Source organism: Diprion similis, chromosome 6, assembly GCF_021155765.1.
Source record: "Diprion similis isolate iyDipSimi1 chromosome 6, iyDipSimi1.1, whole genome shotgun sequence".
Taxonomy (NCBI): domain Eukaryota; kingdom Metazoa; phylum Arthropoda; class Insecta; order Hymenoptera; family Diprionidae; genus Diprion; species Diprion similis.
The window spans coordinates 24,784,218-24,807,663 of NC_060110.1; the positions used below are offsets into that span (position 1 = coordinate 24,784,218).

General features: G+C 37.2%; 5 protein-coding genes and 1 long non-coding RNA gene across 6 annotated transcripts; 3 read left to right on the forward strand and 3 right to left on the reverse strand.

The window, feature by feature from the left end:
* On the forward strand, window positions 1-7,342 carry LOC124406421 (centrosomal protein of 104 kDa). Its single transcript, XM_046881822.1, has 16 exons — window positions 1-291; window positions 1,281-1,445; window positions 1,654-1,865; window positions 3,558-3,744; window positions 3,875-4,086; window positions 4,179-4,389; window positions 4,621-4,768; window positions 4,832-4,964; window positions 5,059-5,285; window positions 5,428-5,697; window positions 5,786-5,999; window positions 6,111-6,289; window positions 6,429-6,574; window positions 6,687-6,788; window positions 6,876-7,001; window positions 7,132-7,342. The coding sequence occupies exons 1-16, from the start codon at window positions 252-254 to the stop codon at window positions 7,200-7,202; spliced, it is 2,643 nt and encodes an 880-aa protein (XP_046737778.1). The 5' UTR covers window positions 1-251; the 3' UTR covers window positions 7,203-7,342.
* LOC124406426 lies at window positions 6,308-23,446 on the reverse strand. Its single transcript, XR_006929230.1, has 3 exons — window positions 23,319-23,446; window positions 20,409-20,413; window positions 6,308-6,318 (listed from the first exon to the last, which is right to left on the reverse strand). It is a non-coding gene; the product is annotated as an uncharacterized LOC124406426 (long non-coding RNA).
* On the reverse strand, window positions 7,079-11,758 carry LOC124406422 (tRNA (cytosine(34)-C(5))-methyltransferase). Its single transcript, XM_046881823.1, has 11 exons — window positions 11,618-11,758; window positions 10,865-11,347; window positions 10,694-10,778; window positions 10,269-10,431; window positions 10,088-10,195; window positions 9,778-9,965; window positions 9,486-9,630; window positions 9,073-9,402; window positions 8,556-8,923; window positions 8,300-8,476; window positions 7,079-8,207 (listed from the first exon to the last, which is right to left on the reverse strand). The coding sequence occupies exons 1-11, from the start codon at window positions 11,681-11,683 to the stop codon at window positions 8,056-8,058; spliced, it is 2,265 nt and encodes a 754-aa protein (XP_046737779.1). The 5' UTR covers window positions 11,684-11,758; the 3' UTR covers window positions 7,079-8,055.
* On the forward strand, window positions 12,097-14,465 carry LOC124406424 (acylglycerol kinase, mitochondrial). Its single transcript, XM_046881825.1, has 8 exons — window positions 12,097-12,256; window positions 12,356-12,475; window positions 12,660-13,050; window positions 13,206-13,321; window positions 13,484-13,668; window positions 13,802-13,942; window positions 14,030-14,163; window positions 14,320-14,465. The coding sequence occupies exons 1-8, from the start codon at window positions 12,147-12,149 to the stop codon at window positions 14,440-14,442; spliced, it is 1,320 nt and encodes a 439-aa protein (XP_046737781.1). The 5' UTR covers window positions 12,097-12,146; the 3' UTR covers window positions 14,443-14,465.
* Window positions 14,831-18,718, reverse strand: LOC124406423 (protein lethal(2)denticleless). The gene is made up of 8 exons (XM_046881824.1): window positions 18,574-18,718; window positions 17,949-18,193; window positions 17,684-17,864; window positions 17,319-17,547; window positions 16,924-17,129; window positions 16,623-16,825; window positions 16,313-16,529; window positions 14,831-16,041 (listed from the first exon to the last, which is right to left on the reverse strand). The coding sequence occupies exons 1-8, from the start codon at window positions 18,614-18,616 to the stop codon at window positions 15,323-15,325; spliced, it is 2,043 nt and encodes a 680-aa protein (XP_046737780.1). The 5' UTR covers window positions 18,617-18,718; the 3' UTR covers window positions 14,831-15,322.
* On the forward strand, window positions 19,099-23,325 carry LOC124406420. The gene is made up of 4 exons (XM_046881821.1): window positions 19,099-19,108; window positions 19,197-19,264; window positions 19,352-19,454; window positions 19,804-23,325. The coding sequence occupies exons 2-4, from the start codon at window positions 19,197-19,199 to the stop codon at window positions 23,239-23,241; spliced, it is 3,609 nt and encodes a 1,202-aa protein (XP_046737777.1). The 5' UTR covers window positions 19,099-19,108; the 3' UTR covers window positions 23,242-23,325.

Consider the following 23,446-nt stretch of genomic DNA (forward strand, 5'->3'; position numbering starts at 1 on the left):
CAACGCAGCGACGTACGACGGGTTGCGTACTGGACGGAACGAAAGGGGGATGATTGGCCTCAGTGGCGTACCAGTCAGCCCCAAGTCGCGCTTTGAAATGGCTGTGCGTTTTGAAATTTCCTGTTTCGATTGATAAATTCGTTATCTATTTTTAACTCTTCCTTCTTTTCGAACCGTACAAGTTGTCTTAGTGGCTGATAAGTGCTTGTCTCACGGTTCCTTCGCCCGGAACCCTCACTCATCCGTCCATAATGCCGAGGAAAATAGGATTCACCGTTGTTTATGCTACGAGTGAGTAAAAAGTTGCAAGTTCGTGTAATTTGTTTTTATGCTTTTCGAAAATTAAAAAGAAGGTTAAATAAAGCGATTGGCTACAGAGAAACCACAAAAATTTTCCATCGTTTCAGATTATAGGTGCTTGTGGATTCGGATTATAGATGGTTGTGTTATTTCTTTTTGGGTTGTCATGAGACGTAAGGATTCTCGATGCAACCCTTATATCAGCCACAGATTTGGTGACATTGATTTTCCCGCAGTCACGACGTTCTGGAAGCTGCATGAAAGAAGTTGACATATTGTGACAGGGAGCGTAAAAGAATGAATGTGTAACAAAAAAGCATGCCGTTTTCTCCTTCCACGTGCACCTCTATTCCCACATTAATTCATTATAGCTACGTCAGCTACGTGATATAATACGTACACTTACATTATACTCCGCTGTCTTCAAAATCCTTTAAAATCCGTGTTTAAGATAAATTTGAATGAGAATAAAGTAGGTTAAAATTGACTATAGTTTTGAATTATGACGACCTGATATAAATGGCCAAGTTTATCGTGTTACACAATTTTGCAGTTATCCATAAGCTACTCTACTGATATATGATATTCTCTTTACGCTAAGGATTGAACTTTACATGGTGAAATCGATGTGTTCTAGACTATAGACTTCTGTCGAAATCACGCGACCGCCGTTCAATGGATTTCAGCATTTGTATGAAATTTCGATGATCTTAAATATTTATCAACGACAATATCGTTTATAGGCCTATGGTTGTCTCACTTTACGATCAACCGGGTATTTTTTCTCTAGAGTTTTAAAAAAATTCGTGACACAAGATATTAGTGTTACGTCTGTAAGCAGAATTATAGTTGTGCATAATATGTACCGTACATAATATAAAAATGTAAAAAGCGAAAAACGTTTTAGCTAAAATAAACATGCATTTCAAAAACCCTGACGCGCCCAAAAAATGTCGAAATCAAAGCATGATTCCTTGCAGGCGAGGAAGATCGACATTCTTCCTTGGAGCTTAACGTCCATGGACCGACGGTGCGCGGGTGGCAGAGCGGCCGAAGATGTGGATACCCTCAAGAACTCGTGCTTAGACTTCACGGGTCGACAAAGCTCTCGAGAATACAAGTTTTGGCTCATCAATATCTCATACGTGAGTCCAATTCACACGCTGTGCAAAACAAAGCCACTGAATTTTCTGCGAATAATTAAGGATCTCTATTTGAGAAATTTGCGAAAGAAAAGTTAAAATAATCGAACGGTACTTAACGCCGAATAAAAGTATAACACAATTAGTTGCAATTTCGACCTGAACGAAGTACGTAAGCAGAGAAATGAGGTGAAAAAAACTTTTCTTTCAGCGGAGAAATTGGAGATATGGACATCGCAGGAGACGAATGGGACAAATTCAACGGACTTTAACTATCTGGGGTACATCACATTGTCTGATAACGCATCGACTCTATACAAGAGCAGGGAGTTGAAGAGTGTCGCTCTTCCCGAAACTGAAGCTGCTACTTTGAAACTCAAGCTGCACAAGCCGCACAAGAATGCCCACAATGTTCACGAGCAGGTAAACTCGACAAAGTGCAGAGCGGGGGCGTTGAAATGAAATTTCACTTATTGTTAAATTTACCGCGGACAGTGATCGTCTGAGGCGTAGTCACTGTATACCGACGTACAAATCAGAGATTACGAATGACCATGGTTTGTCAGAGTGACTACGCGACGCCTGCAGTTTAATTCTTATTTATTCATTCAGCCGTAGGTATATTATGCGTACTTATATCATAGGTATACGTACATCCGTATCTACGCGGTGGTTGTGAAACGGCTATAATTTACATTGCTTTTTACCAATAAAAGCTGTTGTGTTAATTTATTGCAATCTGAATGCGGAAAGTATAGTAACCTTTTCACCACATGTAATATTACGGTGGTAATATAATTGAGAAAGAAGAGGCAAACATTGTCACGGTTTGAAAAAAGAAGAAACTTTCTTCCCAAATTCCGTTTTCAGTCTACTTTAATTATACCAATTGTTCGAATAGTCGGATTATAATAAAAATTTGCTAACGATAAGTTGAAGATCTTCAAGACCAGTGTGAAATTTGAAATCAGTGTAAAATTAAAAGAAAATTGTAATTCAAATTCCACACATTTCTAATTCATCGATCCACGGTTAAATATGTCAACTTTTCACATGACAATTCTTCCTGTACTTACTGAATTTTGATCATGTAAGTATTGTGTTCGCAAACACTCTGTGAATCATAGTTCATTGAGGAAGCATATAATATATGCCTATGTAGTATAATATATGCGTTTATTCATGTATATGACGTTACAAGTAAACTGTGAGGTATAATAGATGAGCCAAGAGGCTCTATCATCTTAGGTCGTTTTAATAATGTTATATTTACATTAATATACCTATCCACCGCGCGGAGATGTAGAGCTAGAATATCATATCATTCATGTTGGTAATGAATTAATTGATTTAAAATAATACGTCAAAACTGAGATATCACGAGAAAAGAAAAATTCATATATTTTTTCATGCACAAAACGAAAATAATTTTCAAAATACCCATGCAGACTATAATCTCTACTCTTTAAGATCTGGATTAATCTATTTTTCAATGAGTTCTATACTAATTGCGAGTCAGCTCTGCATGGAACCTCGTATGTACAGGTCTAGGATCGATCGATAAACGTTCAGTGTAATTCAATTTCGAAACTGATTGCTTTCATATTCCCGAATCACACGCCACGCAAATCCTTGAAAGGTTTAAAACCGTCTGAATTATAATAAATCACTTCGTAACTGGTTACGAATTTTAGTAAAAGCGATTTAAAACACAATCTGAAAAGTGATTCGGCGTATTTTCGGTGACATTTTTTTTTTTTTTTGAGAACCTTAGAACCAAATAATAAATACAAATTTCTCTGGAATTACTGAGCTGCATTAAAATGTTCTAATTTGTAGCGGCTAAGTGAAAGTTCATTTAACTAAAAATTTCAGTCGGTGATTATGTATGTATGTACGTCATTTTACCACGTCAAATTTTATTAGAATATTTCGGTGCTCCAGTTTATAAATTTTCAGTTCATTCGGCATAACAAAAATCAAATTTCCACCAGTGAATAAGTATAAATTTATGTTTATAATATAGTTTTTATAAACTCTGTTAGATCTAATACAGAGTTCGATGCAGTGTTAATTCAATTAGGTTGCCTACTGCATTATTTTGATGTTTTTCAGGTGGGTCTTATAGCGATAAACATCCTTGGAGAACCCTACGGCCAAGAATACTGTGGTCAAGGTGATGCTCCTTATAATCCGCACTACACTTCACCCTATGATGACCTCGCATTTGAAATGTACGTTGATCGTGAAGTGGCGAAAATTATCCGTCAAATGGAAATGAAAAAGCTGCAGGCGGCTGAAGGTAGCCCTGAATATACTTCAATCTTACAAATGGAATCAGTATAAATAATATTTTGAACCTACTTTACTTGCATTGTATACCTCAATTATTTCCTGATTATTTTAATTTTTTCACTCTTTCTGATCCATAGAAGAAAGATTTGAATACGCGTCAAAGTTAAAAGTGGCTATGGAGAATCTAAGGAAAGCTGGGGAACGTCTTGGTAAATATGAATTGGAAAAGAAATATGCTATCGCACTGGAAGATTATGATAAGGCAAAGGCGAAAAAGGCTCAAGCTCAGCAATACAGACAGCAAGTCTATCAAAGTTTGGAAATTGAGGATTTACTCGAAGTTCACGGTGTACGTAATCTTTTTGACAGTACAAGAAATTATGCAGACATCAATACACTGTCAAAAATAAAATCAGTAACATTTTTACACTAACTACCTAGCCACTGGAAAAAAATGACCAGTCCGTCACAGAAGGGAAGGAGCCAGTATCAGCTGACACAATCGGATCCGCCACGGCAGCTCTCGTAGTTGAAGACATTACTTCGCCACCAAGACTAGTCGTTCCGCCAAGCAGAGATGGTGCCCTGTCTCCTACCGGTCCTGCCCACCAACAACCACCGTCTCCGCTTCATCAAAAGCCTAGTAGTCCAGGTAAGAATGGAAAACAATGCCAAGATTCAACAAATAGAACCAATTAGTGAATCACCTATATGAAGACGAGCTTTCTTCTTTCTAAAATGTGAAGAATTTCGCAAGTAATCAGAAATATTAGTGATAACTTCACGCAGCTATAAATTCTTGGATAAGAACCCTTTCCACATTTTCTACTTTCTTTGGACACATTTTAGCATTTCTTGCTATAAAACAATTTCATATGACCAGAGGTGCTGGATCACCCAACAAGTGGTGTGTTAGAAAGAACAAACGGTTGCACCAAGGGTTCTCTCAGAAGGAAAACCAAGTCAGCTGGACCAATGCTTCGATCGAGCTACGAAGCTTACGAGGAACGAACTATACCTGCGCTGAGGCAGTGAGTATCCCAAAAATAGTGTTGCTTATTAGAATTATTAAAATTAATACCTCCGTTTTCTAGCTCACACACAAACGAATTTACGAGAGAATGTCACTTGGACAGTACAGACAGCAGTGCGAAAGTAACGTCGAAACTTAATGACAGAGAGAAGAAACAGGCTGCTTTACCAATATCCGTCTTTGGAATGGAGATGGTAATTATCTTATCTTCAGTCGCATTTTTAACTGCTTGAAAATTTCTCAAATAAGAAGGCCTATTACAATCACGAATCCCATCATTTTGTTTAGGTTGAAAAATTTTATTCCAAGCAATTTACTGATAAAGAAGAGGGACTAATGCAACTCAAAGAGGAGTTACGAACATTTGATTCTGAAGTGTCAAAAAATTCAGCAAACAAGACAGCAAGGGCGGCTATTTTGCTTCTGCACAGAGCGCTCAGAGACAAAGTTTTCAGTGTCTATAGTCTAGCAGCTCAGCTAATCAGGGTATTCTTCACTGAGTTCGCTGTGGGTCGGTAAGTCCACAGTATAAATTTATCGGCTACAAACTGTATTACGAGAATAGAGAAAAGTTCTTCACGTTGCTAGCTGGTGACACTCATCACTTTTTTGAGATTGCCATACCTTTATCCATACATTTGTCTTTTCTTACTTCAGAGTGTCATCAGCTGAAATTGCTCGCAGTGTAGATCGATTGCTCCCAGAGCTCCTGACTAAATCAGGCGATACTACTCCAAGGATCCATAACATGGCTGTTCACACTATTCTCAGTATGGCAGATTGCAAGTGTGTCAGAGAGCTGCACATTATACCGGTCCATCTTAGCAGGCCTGTGAACAGTAGTACGCATCAAAGATTAGCACTGAGTAGACTAGAAATGGTCGAGCAGCTGATATTGAATCACGGAATATCCACGGACAAACAGAGGTAAGGTGAGATTAAGTAAAGATTGAGATAAAATAGTTGCGATTATTGATAATAAGATAATTGGTAATCTTCAATTTAATTCATTCAGTGGTTTGACTTGCCGAACTTTGTCTGAGTTTGGCCTGTCTGGATTGCATCATCCAGCAGAAGCTGTAAGAAAAGTATCGGAAAGAATATTGGTTTTAGTTTATAAAGTCAATCCGAGGCTTGTCAGAAAGCAGCTACCACCAGACGATGATATCACTAGGAGGAACCTTCTTTACAGGCAATTATTCCACGAATTTGATCTGGTCGATCTTCAGGTAACTACTTTCTGCATACACAATGTCATAAGGGTATAGGAAATCTGCAACATTTTTTTATGTATCAATTTACCAATTGAACGTATTCGTTTTTTGATTTTTTCTTCGCAGAGAAAGAAAGATCTAGAAACTAGCCAGAAAACCACAACGCCAGTTCACACAAAGCTTGTAGAAAATAACGAAGCTAGCATTGCTAAATCTCCGCCAAGGTCTAGTCCCGTTGTTAGTACTAGTAGTTCTATCAGCATTACATCACCATCGGACAACAGCAGCGATCACAAAGGGGACAAGTTAGTAGTTTTTGTTAGTATACATAGTTCTGAGTTCTGCAGAATAGCAAATTAGTTACTTGGAATGTTTGTCACATGTTGCTTAATATAACAAAATGCTGCTGGAATTGGCAAAAAAAACTGATCCTTTAATTTTCAGGATGTGCATATTCTGTTTGTCGAAAGGTCAGGTATATTCAGAGGAAGGTTTGAATATACATTATTGGAGGACCTGTCCAATGTTGACGAGATGCGAGGCTTGTAAACAAGTTGTCGAAGTTTCGTATGTCAACCTACATTTACTAAGTGAGTAGATACAGCATGTGTATGTAAAGTCTGTGAAAAAACTAAAAAAAAAAAAGATTGAAATTAGATAAATTGCATAACATGCGAATGATCAAAAAAATTTCTTTACCAGATGAATGCGATATGAGAAATAATTACAGCAAATGTGATACTTGTAAACAAGCGGTACATATAGAAGATTTGAAGCGACATTCAAAAAGTGACAAATGTACTAGTAAGTATAATTACTCCATCAGATGTATGGGTTTAAGATAAAATTTTACGTGCGTACAATACACGATCTGCATGAATGCTTTTGCAGAGCCAATAGAAGGATGCGAAAGATGTCCACTATGTCAATTACATATTAATCGGAATAAATGGCGAGACCATCTCATGGGAGATCCACCCTGTACGAATAATCCGCGAAATAAGACAAACAAAAGCTGTAAGTTGACGTTCAATACACTAGTTGAAGTGAAAGAAGAAAACTACAAATGACACATAAACTTATATTAATCACTCAAATTCATGTTTCAAAATTTCTAACAGTTAAGACTGGTCACTACTTTTTACAGGCTCGAAATCCCCATCGAATACGCAAAATATTGGCGGAAAATTGACGTCGCCAACTAGCAGGGATTACTAGTGTCAACCTTTGCCTCATGTATAGTAGTATATGAAGACTTTTCGAATTTTGTTTATTTTATAGTTTATGTATTTGTTATAGAATTTTAATATTTCTACACTATATTTGTACGTATACATTAAAATATCTCGTTTACAGTAGATCCCGTCCCGTATGTTGTACGTGCTATGTTATTTATTCTCACAGTTGGATGACAACGAAATCAGTCAGACCTTATGAATTTTCATTGTTGAGAACTGAGAGGTATGAAGCACAATGCTTTCCTGTTTGTTACGTAGAATTTTAGTCCAAGATGAAATGACCAAATTGGCTATTTCATAAAATCTTAACTCGTCCAACCATAAACTTTTTATAACATTCCCACAGTTGTACGCACACAATTATATATACGTACGTACCTTTACGCTTGTTCAAAATATTGTGAGCAGCAACACAAGCTGATTAATAATTCAAAAGGGTAATTTGTGCTCAAATGATATCAATTAAGGATGAAACATTGTTTGTTAATATTGTAATACAGTTTCCTAAAAATTGTTCATAGAAAGTGAATAAGGAAAAAACCATTGTCATTATCAGCGATCGTCACGTAGTTTATTATTTCTAAAAAACACCCCATATATGAAATTCCGAACATTGTAGAAGTTTCTCCGCCTTATTCTTTATTATCCTATACTATCCTGCGTTCATTTAATTAAAAAAAAATTAAACGTTTAGAATATTTAGAAAGAAACGATATTGACTGTCAGGTTCATAAAAAACCGTCAAAATTAATTAATATTGAAACCTGGAATAATAGGCTTTTTCCCAATCAGCGTCTCATAGATAAAAGATTATGTATACACAAGATCGTTCGTTAAGATGTTTTGTTGCTCGACTCTTCCTCATCCTTATTATCCTCCAGTTCTTTTCCATTTGCAGTCATATCATCCTTTTCTATAGTTTCCCCATTTTTGAGTTCTGCATTAGATGTCTCTGCATTCTGATTCTCTTTGAACTTGTTTTTTTCTGTATGTAAAGATTAGACATCGGTAATCACTGCTGTGTAGTCGCAATTTCACACATATTTGGTTTTTATGATATACCTAATAAAATCTTACCAAATTTAGAGCAATCTGCTCCTAAAAGTCGAAGGTAATGGATTGCATCATGAGTGGGTACATAGGCTCTCAATGACATAGTACCTCGCCATCCAACCATCTCCAGGACCAAAGGATTCAAGTTGTTGTCTTCTTCAATTAATTCCTCTTTATAAATCAGTACACAGCTTCCGGTTGCTAAATTGAAAGATATTCCCACTGCAGATTAATGTTTAAGGCAAGACGTAAATCTTTGAATACATAATATAAGGTCTACCAAAATCTTTGACTCGACTTTGTGTATCTGGACTCAATTTTGATATCTCAGGTGGAGTATTTGGGTTGTCATTTTGTAAAAGCATCACTAGATCGTCCTTTGAGATCCGAACCTTTCGGCATTCGCCGACATAGTCAAAGAGACTGTTTAATCCTTCTTGAGCGAGTCTAAAAGCACATTTCATGTTTTTGTTGTCACAACGAACAAAGGTTTTGACTCCTGTATTGATCATCTTCACTTTAGCTTCGTTCAATTTTACAATGTCGCGTATAGCTGGTGAGGTAAAGTATATGTTCTTTTTCTTTCCCTCGTGACACCTCACCAGCAAGCAGGTTGGGTCCAACTTGTCTGATATATCGTAAAACTCTCTGCAATTCAAAGAGTATCGTGACTTGGGTGTGAGTAATAGGGTAACATATATTTTCTTTCAATTTCACCACCTAAATTCATCACACGTTTAAATTATCTTAACTTTGCCTTCTGTGTCCAATTCCCGATTTCTTTTATTAAAACTTACTTGATTGACGGCCAGACATCCTCCTTATCGGTTTTGAAAAATACAAAAGGATCCTCACGATATCCAATCATCCTTTTCCTCTTTCTTTGAGGACCCCAGGGTTTTTTTTCTGCTTCCAACGGCCTTTTGCCATCAGTAGCTTTAAGGTTTGCTTCCTCTTTCACTGCTTCTTCTTCCAAGCTCAATTCGCTATTAGCATCATTGGTTGCTAGCTTGTCAGTCTCTACTTCCATTTTTTCCTCTTTATTCTCCCATGGAAGTGGTTTGACCTTTTCTAATACTGCCACAAAAAACCCACCGGTATCTTGATGATGCGGTAATATCCTCATACTGAAAGCATTAGGTTTACACAATTTTAATTCCTGTTTACCAGCGGCGTAGAAAACGAATATCAAAAATTTGGGTGTACACACCTCCTTTCAAGGTGAAACTTATCTACATCCGCTGTCTTTGGAGGAAACATATGAGGTCGGATTTGAGTTTGCCATTGCTCAGGAACTTCTTCCCACGTTTTGTAATACTGCATGTTCTTTGATGCAGGAGTCCAGTGGCTTACACCTGTGAAATAACAAAAATTACCATCAGAATAAATGCAAAGAGAAGAGTAATACAAAATTAAAAACTATTGAGGGGCCTTTTATAAACTGTAAGTAATAACCGAAACGTTTCAAAGATGGGTAATACAGGTCGCAAGATAATAGTAACCTGGATTGCATCTTAGACCAGGGACTAAATTTCTTCCATCAACTAATCGAACAGAATCACCAACTTCGGTAAGAATTCTATGAATAACAGCTTCATTTTCTATCGGATTAAGAGAACATGTGGAATAAACCATTCTTCCACCAACTGCCAAGAGCTCCAATCCTCTCTGGGCTATTCTGTATTGAATTCTGGTGGGGAACAAGAATTTGTTTAACACACGAAAACTCAAGTATTAAAAGATAAATGACGAAATTTAATGAAAACTTGAAGATTATGCGAAAAAATTCGTGCAATCTAAGTAATCATTCACCCATGAAGATTGTTTCCATTCGCAGGACTCCACTTGCACCAAATATCTGGATTTTTTCTCATTGTTCCATCCCCGCTACACGGTACATCAGCAAGAATTCTATCAAACCTAAATGAAATCAAAAATTTTATTACTTAGATATGTAACAAAACCGGTATTTCTGAGAGACAAGTTTATTTACTTTAACTTTTCTGTCGTGCCATCTGGTTTGGCAACATTGAAGTTGGGCATTACTGATGAGTCGTGATTTGTAATCAGAATATTTGGACTGTTCAATCTCTTAGCCTGATGCACCAACATGTAGCATCTATTATTGTCCACGTCGTTGGCGATTACAAACCCCTCTGTTGACAACGGTACATGGTTAACATCGTAAAAAGTAGTAAATTCCACAACTAGCGATGACAAAAGCATTTCACAAAAGCAACCAACACTATTGGTTGAATGATTTAGAGAAACAAGAAAATAGAAATGATAAAGCTGACTTGTTACTATTCCTAAAATTACTTGATCCCATTATGTATACGTATAATACAATAAATTCTTTTTGTATACTTATGAAAAGGGCTTGCCCGTGAATTAATAAATAAATAAGCATATATTCACCAGGATGTGGGTTACTCTCATCAGAATGTATCATTTCGATTAACTGAGCTGTCTTTGAACCTGGTGCAGCACACATGTCGAGAACCTGAAAGATTGCGCAGGTTTATAGTTGATTGAAATGCATTCAGCTCTAGGAATTATTTTTCTCCATAAATAATAACAAAATCAAACCTTATGTTGAGGTTTGACTTCCAAAACGAGGGGAGGAATCATGCTCACTACTTCTTGGCGACTTATGTTACCGCTAGCTGTTTCAGCAATCAAAAAATTATGTAACCTAGAGTAAGCCTCAGACCTTCGGATGTCCTTACGAGTCAACTGAAGCTGCCAAGCTAAAGAATCTGGATAAAAGGGAAGGCATTTCGGATAAAGTTTTTCTTTTTCTGTAACTTCTTCCTCGTCATTTTCTCGTTTCGTATTGATGATCTCATTGAAAAAATCCCCTTTAATTATGTCGAGCAGTGCCCTTGTTTCTGCCTTGGAACCAGTTATCCGAAAGGCAACCGGCAGGTTCTCCCTCATCTTGTCCATAAAAATGTGCCATTCTTCACTAGGAACAATATTTTGCGTTTTGTAATAATTTTCAAAATCAACATTCTCCCTGACTATTTCCTCATAGCATCTCTGCGGCCTTTTATCCCATTCATCTTTATTCTGTAACAAGTTGATTTAGCTTATTATAATCTGTTTTAAAAATCCATCTGTCACGGTTATTGTGAGTTGCAGTTGGGTAAAAAATTTTCAGCTTCTACAGAAACGAATTGTCAAGTCAAATACTCGATAAAAATTAATTGCAATAGCAGCATGCTTGCGGAGGATTAAAGAATGAAGTTTAATGTCATTTGCGGCATTCAGTATCGAAATACCGTAAACTTAACCTCAAAATCAAATTAGAAGCTGCATCAGTTCTGACAAATTTTTTACCTTTTGTTTATCGCGGCGTTTTTCAGCAAAATTCTTCTTCGGCTTATATTTTCTACCTTTACCCATTATGACTTGAAATTACTAAAATATGCGGTGACACGTGAAAAAGGAAACCGCGCGGACACGATCACAGCCACTGATCTCTATTAGTATAGAGATGTAATCACAAATTTATTACCACGGCCGCTAATCGTGAATACGAGTGATGCGAGTCCCGACCATAGACTTATAGAGATAGACTGCGCCAAAGAACTGCCGCTCGGCCATTGAGAACATGTCTCATCTCACATGACGTCATGTTAAAGTATTACGTTCGTGACACACTGATTCGTGACGTCTGTGAGGGGGCTATCACGTGACTTTGCTACTGCACATCTCCGTTCATTAGAGATTAGAGCACACAGTCAGTAGCGTAACGTACAGCCTATAGTCAGTAGTGGTTTCGCCTGTGGCCAGCACAGACAGTGGCCAGGTTGTATACCTATATCTCTATGGTCCGGACCCTGAGACTGGCATTTAAACATAGATCATGGCCCGAATTATTAAGTTTTTTAAAATTATAAGAAATAATTGGAAAAAATCCACCTTCGCTCTAGCAGCCATATCGTATGGTGGGTCTTATGGCATAGAGTCTTATAAGTGAGTTCTTATTTCCTTGTCAAGCCTGAAGTTATTATCACTAAACAAACATAACCTTAGCGAATTAACCTCTTGACGCCTTTGAATTTAAAATTTCAGCAAGGAGCAGTTGATGCGAAGGTATTGCGAGGATGCGGTCAGATATGGAGATATGCCACTGCCGACCAATTTAAAACCGCGACATGTTACTGTCATTTTAAATCCAGCAGCTAACAAAAGGTATGTTCAAATTCTATGGTCATATGATTGGCGTGTGAGCGTCAAGATTATTTGATTACTACTCAAGTTTCACAGAAGTACTTTATATAAAATATTTTACTGACCCAGCAATGTATAAACCAATTGCTCTAGATTTCTGGAACTCATATGTAATCATTATTACTATTTAATGCTGTCGATTTAGAAAAGCAAAGGATTTGTTAGAAAAGTATTGCGCACCACTGCTACACCTCGCCGGAATAGCTGTAACGATCATTCAAACTGAGTCTGAGGGCCAAGCACGGAATATAGTTGAGCAATTGAATTCTCGAACAGATGCCATAGTTGTAGCAGGTGGCGATGGGTCATTGTCAGATGTTGTCACTGGGGTGATGCGAAGGTGCAACACTAATGTCGAGATAGTCAAGCAATGCCCAATTGGCATTTTACCTCTCGGGCAGACCAACAATGTCGCAAAATCACTGTTTAATGGGTACACAGATTTGCCACAGATACACGCTATGGCTGAAGCTACAATGGCTGTTGTCAGAGGCACTACTAAATTAGTTGACACTATCCAAATTGAGCCTCTTGAGGTAATTAATCACACTGATCATAGGTCACTTGGTGTTTGTTAATTTCTCATTTGACGAATTTTCCATTTTTTTTTATTGCTCATCAGAACTTGAAATCATATAAAATGTAAGTTTTTGCAGTTTAAATTTTAGAACAATTGTTCTCAATCTTACAGCAAGATCCTGAGAATTTTATTAAACCAGTTTACGCAGTGGGCACTGTGGAATGGGGAGCATGGCGAGACGCACGTGCTAAAGCCAACAAATACTGGTACTGGGGATCACTTCGTAGGTAAACACCACAATTTTGGTGTATTGTAAATTTCATGATACGGCAAAAAGCTTATAAGATGAATAAGTCACTTCAACTATGTATTGAATTGCACCAATCGCTAGAACTTTAGTTACAAGTAATCTGACTGCACTAACTCCACTAACACCTCTTATATTACAGATATGCAACTTACGTATTCAATGGTTACAAAAATGATCTAACTTGGGATTGTAGCGCTGATTTACGATACTCAGAACCATGCAATGGATGCTCTCGTTGTCGCCACGACAGGCAGAATAGTCATTCATCCTCCAGTGATAGACGTTGGTGGCATTCATTCGTTCCAAGGAGGAGTCCATCTATTGGTAATATCGACAGCAGCCTTTCTCTAGAAGCATTCTCAGTGCCAATTAGATCTACATTTACAAAGTATGGTGAAAAATAAGTAATATTAAGTGTCATTCAGAATGGATATTCATCATTCAATCTCTTTTTTAGAAATTGATTATAGTAAGGTACTGAATGAAAAATGTGGATCTCTTCACGAAATTCCAATAGTCACAACCGAGTTGAAAATGATTACCAGTAATGTGGAGCCTTCAGCCACTCCTAGTGTGCCAGCTATTAAAGTGCATTTGGGTGAGTTGAAATAGACATTGCATAGCTAAACCTATTCAATCTTTAACATAACAAATCCAAAATATTCTAACAATCTTCGATCAACAGGTCCAGAAAAAGTGAGCTACTTAGACTTTGTTAAGGAAGGATGGAAGCGAGCAGATGGTCACAAAACTGTGAACAAACAGACCATAGAGGCAAAGGATATTGAATTACGACCTCATGACACCGTTTTAAAACCAGTGAGTAAATATTTCCATCATATTAATATGCTTCTCTTATGAATTTAAAAAATGGAAATTGAGAATTTTAACAACAATGTGAAGACATATATTGTATTATATATAGTTTAAACGCTGGAATGTTGACATCAGTTACATATGAAATGTTTATTACAGGGACAAAACAAAATGTTTTCGATAGACAATGAAGAATTTGATTTGAAGCCAATCAAAGTTAAGTTACTACCAAAAAGTGTAACAATGTTTTGTGCACAGCCTATGAATAGTGCAGTAAGCTAGTATAAATAAAGAGCAAACAGTAACTGTTGTCTTTTTCGTTTATCCTTCGCGTTTGGTATTGATGATGGATCATTTCTCTCTGTGATTCTCTACAAGTTTGAAAAATTTTGATATATGTATTGTAGGAAAACTAAATATTAATGTGAATGTTCTTTAAGTGACGTACGGTTTGATATGAGTGCAGACCGATTTTTGTTTTGAGTGCTATTTTCTACAATTTTATACTAGACTTTGAGAAAAAATGTTATAATTACCTTCAATATACGTGGAAGAGAACACATTTGATTACATGTGAATATGGGGAAATGTCTCACAGGTTTTTGACTTTGCAACCGTGTTTTGTGGATACAGCTGCGATTCCATTTGGTATCAAGAAACAATTTATTTCTTGTATTTGAAATAATTTTTTCGTATAAAAAATAATGTATGACTATTTACAACAACAAACCTAACAATTTCGTTGAACGGGCATTTTCATTACAATGTTTTTCATTTTAGGCATTGTAGAGTAGTCTTAAATGAGATTTTATGCCTATGTGTATATTGATATGAATAGTACCTCCAAATTATTCTCGAAGTTCACAATATCCTACAAGTTAAAAGATTCGTACAAAATCAGCACAAACATACCGGTATTAGTGATAGAAAAAATATTAGCTGCTAATATTATAATGGGTAAGAAATAAAATAGTGGTTCAACCTGAGTTTAAGCAGAGCATTATGATCAGGTCCAACAGATACTTGATGTATCACGAAAAAAATTTTACGCAATAATACTGGCAATTTTGTACAAAAAAGCATTGGGTTAGAGCATTTCACTGTACTGTAATGTCCATGTTCTTATATTTCATTAAAGATGATCTCAGACCTGTCACTGGTTTCAGCTTAAAGCGTTTTTCGTTTCTATTTTCTGCTTCGCGTCATCGCATGGCACTGGCACAGATTGTGAAGAAATTAAATTGGCACTTGTAAAGGCAAGTTCCTTGTCGCATTCCTTGCCTGATACTCTGAAGAAATTAAGGAGGGAAGGTTCTTTAATTGTTTTCCGTGGCTCTGTTGACCGTGATCTTCCCGAGCGCCGTGCTGCCGTCGCGGTTGTTGCTTTGGGACTAGTCAATTCTCTTATACCAGTTTTCGATTTCTGTTCGAATTTTTCTTTACGTATTTTTGTTAACCAGTCAACGTTTTCCTTGTATTTTTGTGGGGATATTTGTAGCAAGTGCGGTGCAGTTCCGTCTATGACGTAATTGGGCAGATTTAGAGTCGGAGAAAACGAAACTTCATTGTTAGTTCGATCGTTTATTGTAGACGAACTTGGTCCAGGTTCATCAGAGTCATAATTTGCACTGAGTCTTCGCCCGCACTCGCTCGCTGAGCTGAATAGTCTTCGAGCTCCCCTGTTTTCTAAGTGCGGACGTTTCGCACTACCGCCTTCAAGATTTTCTTCAACCGGCGATAAAACTGATTTGAATTTACATCTTAGATCATCAGCTGTCATTTGTGAATATCGCCTCTTGGCCGATGTCGTCAGAGCCTTTTTTTCACAGGAGTTGTAACTTTCAACAGATTCAGTAGAACTTGGAGGACCTGAAGAAGGACCTGGAAGAAAATTCTTATTTATCGAACTGGCTTCTCCGACCCTAGTATTTACAATCGTTAATTTTATCGCTCCTTTGAAAAGTGGACAGATATCTTTAAATTGCCGAAAGTGTGCAATTTTTCTTGAATAAATCGAGCCTCTCGTTTACAATTTGAGCCAGAGATGAATAGACAGACGAAGTTAGACTAGCAAATGTGGTGAGATAACTGTTTGGTGTGGTGAAATTCATTTGTTGCGTTATATTATTCAGACATTTTTATAAATATTCACCAATAGTAGTATCAGATCCAGGAGTATGCTCTTGACAATGAACCCATTGGCGAGATAGAGTTGGCGTCGTTTCCAAGCCACCGACGAGATGACTCAGAGCATCTTCAATTGGTACTGGGTTCGCCTCTCCTTGTATTTCTATTTCTGAATTATCACCTTTATGTTCCAAACCCACTCGCCATAATCTATGCCTGGAGTCGTCAGAACAAGTAACGATCTGTAACATAGATAAGTAAGTAGTGAACAAATTAACAATAATAGGAAGTTTTCATTTTTAACAGATTAGAATTGTCAATTGCGTAAGCTATACTTTTGTTTCGCCGATGTTGCACCACGCAATGCAAGTCACTTCAGCGGTATGCCCTGAAAGTTTAACCAATGGGCGTCCTGGTCTGTTGGTATTCCAAATGTATGCCAATTCGTCACTAGATCCACTGGCAAGGTAACGGCCATCTGGGCTTAAGCAGGATTTGACATAAAAGGTTGAATTTTGATGTCCGTAGAATTCTGCAACTGTGATACACATAAGTGAGCTGTTGTTTCAGAACAGAGCAAGGTAATCCGTTTCACTGATTATGAGTTATCAATGCATATAACAGCAAGTGTATTACCTGGTTTGGGATTACATGTGCCTATGTTGTATGCATAGATAATGTTATCCATGCAACTGGCATACAGTATAATGCCTGCAGGGCAAACAAGTAACGATGTAAAACCGTTTCTTGAACCTCCACCAGTATATTGTAATATATTTTTTGCGACTGGGTCCCTTTTGTGCGACGAATAATTCTTTCGAAGGTCCCATACCTTTATGATTCTATGTATGAGAAAAATAAAACTATTATTAGATGTGAATCAGTTCCACTGGCTTTCAAACATAGGAATTTTCTTGAGTCAGAAATTGAAGCTGGATCAACAACGACTTAATCAGTAATAATGATGACTATTTTGCGTGCAATTTGGATAATATGAACAAATTGATCCAGGAAATGAATTACATGCATACCCGTCACCAGCAGCACAAGATATCAGTGTGAAATCATCCTGAAAAACAAGGCTGGTAATACTGTGGGTGCGCGAAGCTTGGGTATGTCTTCTTCGTGATTTTGTCCCGCCTGCAGACACCATGCTGTGCGAGTTGTATATACAGTTGTCCGGTTTGGGATAGTGTGTATGGTTTGCTCTGATATCCCATATCATAATGGCACCATCTCGAGCTCCGGTTGCAAAAACGGCTGTTTTGAAAACAAATATGATTTATCATAGAAGTATGATGTCCTTAAACTGAATCAACATGAAATATAAACAGAATTTATTTTGCATTTTTTACTGGGAACAAATTTTCACTATTTTCTATAGATTGCAGCAAACCTTTGTCTTGATGACGAAAAACTGCAGTTTTAACACTTCTTGTATGGGCTTGAAAGGACTCCATCTGTTTGATTTCTCCTTGTGATACGTCCCAGAGTTTGGATGTGTGGTCTCCGGATGCTGTGACCAGCTTCATTTCACCCGGCATCCAGGCAACATCAAAAATCGCATTGTAATGAGCCTACAGATATCACAAGTAGGTTTAAAAATAGAAACTGAAGTTTGTTTTTAATGATGTATCATTCAAATACAAACTTTACATTACCTGCATTCCCTCTAGTCTTTCGTTAAAATTTCCTTTGATGGCTGTGTTTTGAAAGGCTATTTTTCCATCTTCGTTAGCCAATGCAAGTACGTGCTCGTTATTACTTGCTGTGCTGAATTTGCATGCAAACACTGGTGGTTCTGGATTAAAATCTGGTGTATCAAGACTTGGAGATATCCCACAATATACGTCATCTTGGTAACATTTTAAGCGACGCAATGCGATGTCATAATCGCTTAAAGCTCCTGAAGAATTAAAATTATTAGTTTTTAAGCACTGAGATGTTCTATAGTAATTAAATATATTCTCTGTTGTCGGGAGTGTCATCTCTTGGATAGGGATTGTCAAAACTAACATTGTCTAGTTTGGTTTTGGCACAATTAGTACCGACAAAGGCAAATGACCCTATGTGAGTCTGTAAGTAATGGGATAGTGAAATTGCAGATTTCATCAAATGACTTGCCAATCATAATGTTGAAATAGTACTAGTGAAGAGAATTGTTGAAAATTCTGATTAGGGATTGATCCCGACACATGTCGCCGGAAAAAAGGTTATGATCGATTTTCGCAAGATTATGAATATTGTACAAAAAGTTATGACTGTACATTAGTTTCTATAGCTTACCAAAACCTTCCTCACGCCTCAGGACAGACGTCAGAATATTCATTGTGCAGACGCACGAATAATACACAAAATATCAATGAATCCATATAAATGTTTACATCTTACGAGAAACGCGGGAGATTCCGTTCCGTTCCTTTTGTCCAACCACCTCATCCGGTAAATCTCTATGGCTGTGTTCACTGTATTCTGTAAGTTGAGTTTCATCGCTTGCCGTGGAAGCAAACACTGGCCTGTCAATGCTTGTCAACGACTGGCTGCAAATAAATGTTTTTTGAAAAAATATGTCGGCACTGTTCGAAATTAATTATATTATTTCTCCGTTCCAAACACCAGGTTTAATTTAGCACAGGATTAATGCCTTTTGACGAAATAATATGTTACTGCATAATGCAATTTCTTTGAAAGCAGAGATCATCCCTGTTTGAAAGTGTGTTTTAGACAAAGACGACGAGTGTGTAGAATTTCACTGTTCCTAATGTTAACTTTATGTCAACAACGCCATAATATAATTGAGGGGATGAGTGTTTGCTATCTAGTATGTAATTTGAAAATATAAGGGAAATTTATTTATATTTTTCAAAGCGATCTACGCCAGTTTTCTGTATTATTATGTTATATATAAGATGGAGATCGACCACGGTTTACGCAACACTAGCATCCTCTCCGAGTCCTACATGCGAGGGATTGAACGGTAACAAAATTATCGTCGCTTTTAGGTTATAATCTTCTATCGTTCGTCAGAAGTCACTTATTTCAATAGCTTGGCTATTTTTCGCAGAATCACGGGGAATGAAAACAAACAACGAGATGGGTTTGAAATACCAGAAGTCATACAGACACGAAAACAGGAGTGGGCAATGCTATTTGAAAAATTCTCTCAGGTAACCTAACCTAAGCATTGCTTGCCTTCCATCATAAACTTAGACTATTCTCGAAGTTATAACAAAATTTGAGCACACATGTGAAGTCCACACATCCACACTAAATTAAGCCAACATAAATTATTGTTCTCGATCAGCTAGTGCATTTTTTGAACAGGTGATATATTTAATAATAATCTTTAGAGTCGTTTATTTCTTACTATATAAGTAATACAAGTGCAACCGGCGCGATTATTTTATCTGCTGTCAATTTAAACGGCTTGCTATCACTGAAGAGTTTAATAAACGATTCTGAAAAGTAGATTATTGACATGTAATACAAAGAAATTTAGCATTTCAAATTTTGCAGGTCTCCGACGATTTGGAATTGTACATCAGCAATCTAAAGCCAGACACCGTGTCAAGTGGATCGTCCGAATACCGGGTTCCAGTTCGTAAATCTGCAGCGGAAGTTCAGTACTGGGTTAATACAGGGAATCCTCCATGTCAGGCTTTTGAAGCTTTAATAAGCGATTCAGATGTAACTATTTCGATCAGCGAAAGTGAAGGCTCAGACTTGGATGAATCCCAGTTATCAACTCCAACATCACTGGTTGTTACTAACAAATTTGCTAGCAGCAGGGAGCAGATACTTGGTACATGCTCATCAGGCAGCTCGGTTGATACTACAGCTTACATACTGACAAATGCAACCCCGACAAGGATGGCCAATCTTCCCTTCGATAAGGATCCTTGCATTTCAAATGTAATTAACACAAACAATAATCGTATTGGTCAATCGGTTAAGAAGAAAATCCCAAAGGTTGTGCTGACAAGGTTGACGGGGTTTCCTAAAAAGGCGTCAATCTTAGTGAATAATGCAAAATTGGAGAAAAATATGCTTCTGGATTTGAATAGCATTAGCAAAAGAGGATCTTGCGAACCTGATAAAATAAGTTCAACAGGTGATATGACATTGGCTGAATGCCCAGAGCCTATTGACAATCAGTGCAATTTCGATGAGCGTAAAGACTCTGAAGTTACTTTGAAGTCTAAGAAATCTGGCGTTGATAGTCTTTCGATTGAAATCGATAAGACGGAAGGAAAAAATAATATGGGAATGTCATCTGATTCTTCAAACGTAATTGTACCTATTCGTCAAAAAAGAAATGCAAACCGGCGGAAATTATTCTCAGTCAACCATAATATTTCTGATGAACTTACACCGATGATCAAAATGTATAAGAATAGGAGGTCTGGTCGAAATAGTATTCATCCAGCACTAGTAGACAGTCCTTCAATGCATCAACCTAGGAAATCTGTATTCAGACCACAGTTGTTCAATTTGACTAGGCGTTCGAAAATACGAAGGTTTAAAAATCGTTCCATCAGTATAAGCTCTGCCAAGAAAAAGCTTAAGAAAAATTCGCCCCTCGTTAAATTCAGGGATGCCGAGAATTCCCGAAGGCTGCATAGAGATTTGCCCGGCAATATGGCTGTGGAAAGAAATGACGAGATCTGCCTTGGTCAGAAAAAAAAAATTGATTCTCCCACAAAACAAACTTCGCTTGAAGCATCGCCAACGTTGCATACAAAATTGAACGAAGTTACGAAGAGTGACGATCCAGCTGCTGCTTCTTCCTCTCTAAGTTTGCAAGATGTTTCAGAAATTATAAATGAGGAAATGAACAGGATTGAGGAAACACGTACTAGTGTGGCTGGAAAACACTTTTCAAAGCATTCCTGTCCTATTGAGAATAGACATAAGGAGCATGATCAAGGCTCCGTGTTCAGACCGCCAACTGATTCGTTATCCGAGATGACAGACAGTAGACCGCAAAATGTATTTGATGCCAAGAAGAATTTATATGCAACAGATTTGAAATCATCTTCTGACACAAACTCTCCTTTGATATCGAGTCCGAGTAAAATTCAAGTTGCCGAGGATAATGGCAGTGAGGAAAGCGCGTCATTATTGCATAGTTTCAATCAAAGAGGAAAAAGCTTCTCTTCATCAACGAATGCGAAAGCGACACTCAATCTTCATATTGGTTCCAAAATTACTGTGCGGAAGCCAATAATTATCCTGCATGATTTCCTGCATCTGAAAAATTGTTGTGGTGAACTGGAAAAACAACATAACAAAAAATGGCTGAGTAAACAACATCAGGATGAAAATTTGCACACAGTTGAGAAAGACATTAATGAGAAAAATGTGTTGCAGGAGAATTCAGTTCAAGAAGATAATTTAAACTTCAAATTTACGCAATCATTGAACCATAAGATAACTAAGACGAACGAATCAAGGTTGAATCCAAAATTGACATCCTTTAAGAGAGATAATGAAATTATTTCAGCGAAGAGTCCAGATTTAGTTACCGAAAATCTTCGTTTGTCAGACAAAAAACTATCACCTCCGAAAACTCATGAGCCAATTGAAGATACTCATTATGCTTCTACTACTGCAATCATTTGCCGTCCGGGAGCAGAAACGGGTATGCAATTATCAAAGGATGGAGAGGCAATGGTTAAAAAGACCAGTAGAAATTGTAATTCACAAGATTCAATATTTCATCTTACATCTTCAGACGAGGAAGATATTTTAGAGAAGTTGACGCGTCGATTAAAATCACGCTCATCCAGAAAAACAAGAACTGTGCAAGAAGCTGGAGAAACAGAATTTATCGATCAAAACAATACAGTTCAAACTCCAAAGAAATTTCAAGGCCCAGAGCTCCATTGTGCACGTTATAAAATAGTCTCTAGCAGTTCAGAAGATGAAGAAAAAATCATCAATAGGAGAGGTTTGAAACACAAGAACATTCCTAGTTCCAGAATATTTATGGAGCCACGCTCCAAGAAGAATAAGGGGAAAAATTCTCAAAAATGTAAACAAACATCGTCTTGGGTACAAGATGAATGTGTGGATAAGTCAGATAGCGTTCGAAGTGATGATCAAAAATTAGATCGCCAATCTTTGGATGCACACAAACATTTTGGAATGAAGAAAGGTAATCCAGCCAATAATGAAATACAAAATTATAACGATTCGGATGGGAGAATGAAAGAAAATAGCCCTAAGACCAAGCTAACGATTTCTCATAAGACTGACAACTCCAGGACAACAGTACTGATAACACATACCAAAAAAAAATTTTCACAAAAAAAATCTGAGCACTCTATGACACCCGTTGATTGTGCTTTGAATGAGAGATCAAAACTACATAAGACTATCCCAAAATCAAATGTATCGTCCGAAGATGAGAGAAAACTAAATACAGGAGAGCATCGGAATGCGGTCGGACTGGCGAAGAAGAAGAAGTTGGCTAACACCCGAATGAAGAAGAAGAGAAAATCGGATTCTAAAATTGACGACGAAACAACTGCTGATTTTGTCAGGACTGAAGCAGAGCTCGAACTGGGAAGGGTACCAAGTTACAAAAATAGGAAAAAAAGTTTTTGCGAGATGCATGAGGTAGACGAGGTGATCGGTGCAAACTTGGCAACTTCCTCTGGTGGCAAAAGATTTCTCATAGTTTCTAGTGACGAGTCATTTGAAAATGATGATCCGACGATTTCTCGCTTGACGAATTGCGCTGGTACGAATTCTCAGGGGGAAAAAAATGGGAAGAATGATGAGAGTTACAATTTAAATTCATTAAACGGTTCTATGAGTCCTACAAAGCAGGGACTTAAATATAAAAACGACACGCGTTCGTCGTTGAAAAAAATCTCTGTAAATAGACAAAAAAATTCAAAGATTATTTTCTGCACGAAAGAATACTGGGAATCAGATTCTGATTATTAGTAATTTATTTTGAAACCACGTACATGAGTTACATTAATGTTTAATAAAAGAAAGCTTTTAGTGGTGATTATTTCTACATAAAGTTAATGGTGTTTCGTTTTTGAGATTTTATAAAAATAGCAGGATATTCCCACGTACTTATGGCATAAAACGCACAGTTACAAAAGGTTTTAAATCTATGAATTTTGTGATATTCCGATTAAGA

Bases quoted from the DNA above. Each gene is read 5' to 3' on its own strand.
- LOC124406421 (XM_046881822.1), top strand. From the start codon at position 252: ATGCCGAGGAAAATAGGATTCACCGTTGTTTATGCTACGA. The intron at 4,087-4,178 runs GTACGTAATCTT...CTAACTACCTAG, and splicing joins ATTTACTCGAAGTTCACGGT to CCACTGGAAAAAAATGACCA. The intron at 5,286-5,427 runs GTAAGTCCACAG...TTCTTACTTCAG, and splicing joins ACTGAGTTCGCTGTGGGTCG to AGTGTCATCAGCTGAAATTG.
- LOC124406424 (XM_046881825.1), top strand. From the start codon at position 12,147: ATGGCCCGAATTATTAAGTTTTTTAAAATTATAAGAAATAATTGGAAA. The intron at 12,476-12,659 runs GTATGTTCAAAT...CTGTCGATTTAG, and splicing joins AATCCAGCAGCTAACAAAAG to AAAAGCAAAGGATTTGTTAG. The intron at 13,943-14,029 runs GTGAGTTGAAAT...TTCGATCAACAG, and splicing joins AGCTATTAAAGTGCATTTGG to GTCCAGAAAAAGTGAGCTAC.
- LOC124406422 (XM_046881823.1), bottom strand. From the start codon at position 11,683: ATGGGTAAAGGTAGAAAATATAAGCCGAAGAAGAATTTTGCTGAAAAA. The intron at 11,348-11,617 runs GTAAAAAATTTG...AACTTGTTACAG, and splicing joins AACGCCGCGATAAACAAAAG to AATAAAGATGAATGGGATAA. The intron at 10,779-10,864 runs GTTTGATTTTGT...GCAATCTTTCAG, and splicing joins AAGTCAAACCTCAACATAAG to GTTCTCGACATGTGTGCTGC.
- LOC124406420 (XM_046881821.1), top strand. From the start codon at position 19,197: ATGGAGATCGACCACGGTTTACGCAACACTAGCATCCTCTCCGAGTCC. The intron at 19,265-19,351 runs GTAACAAAATTA...TATTTTTCGCAG, and splicing joins TACATGCGAGGGATTGAACG to AATCACGGGGAATGAAAACA. The intron at 19,455-19,803 runs GTAACCTAACCT...CAAATTTTGCAG, and splicing joins TATTTGAAAAATTCTCTCAG to GTCTCCGACGATTTGGAATT.
- LOC124406423 (XM_046881824.1), bottom strand. From the start codon at position 18,616: ATGAATATTCTGACGTCTGTCCTGAGGCGTGAGGAAGGTTTTG. The intron at 18,194-18,573 runs GTAAGCTATAGA...TTAATTCTTCAG, and splicing joins GAGGCGTGAGGAAGGTTTTG to GAGCTTTAAGCGATTATGAC. The intron at 16,042-16,312 runs GTGAATATTTAT...ATTTTCTTCCAG, and splicing joins TGGATCTGATACTACTATTG to GTCCTTCTTCAGGTCCTCCA.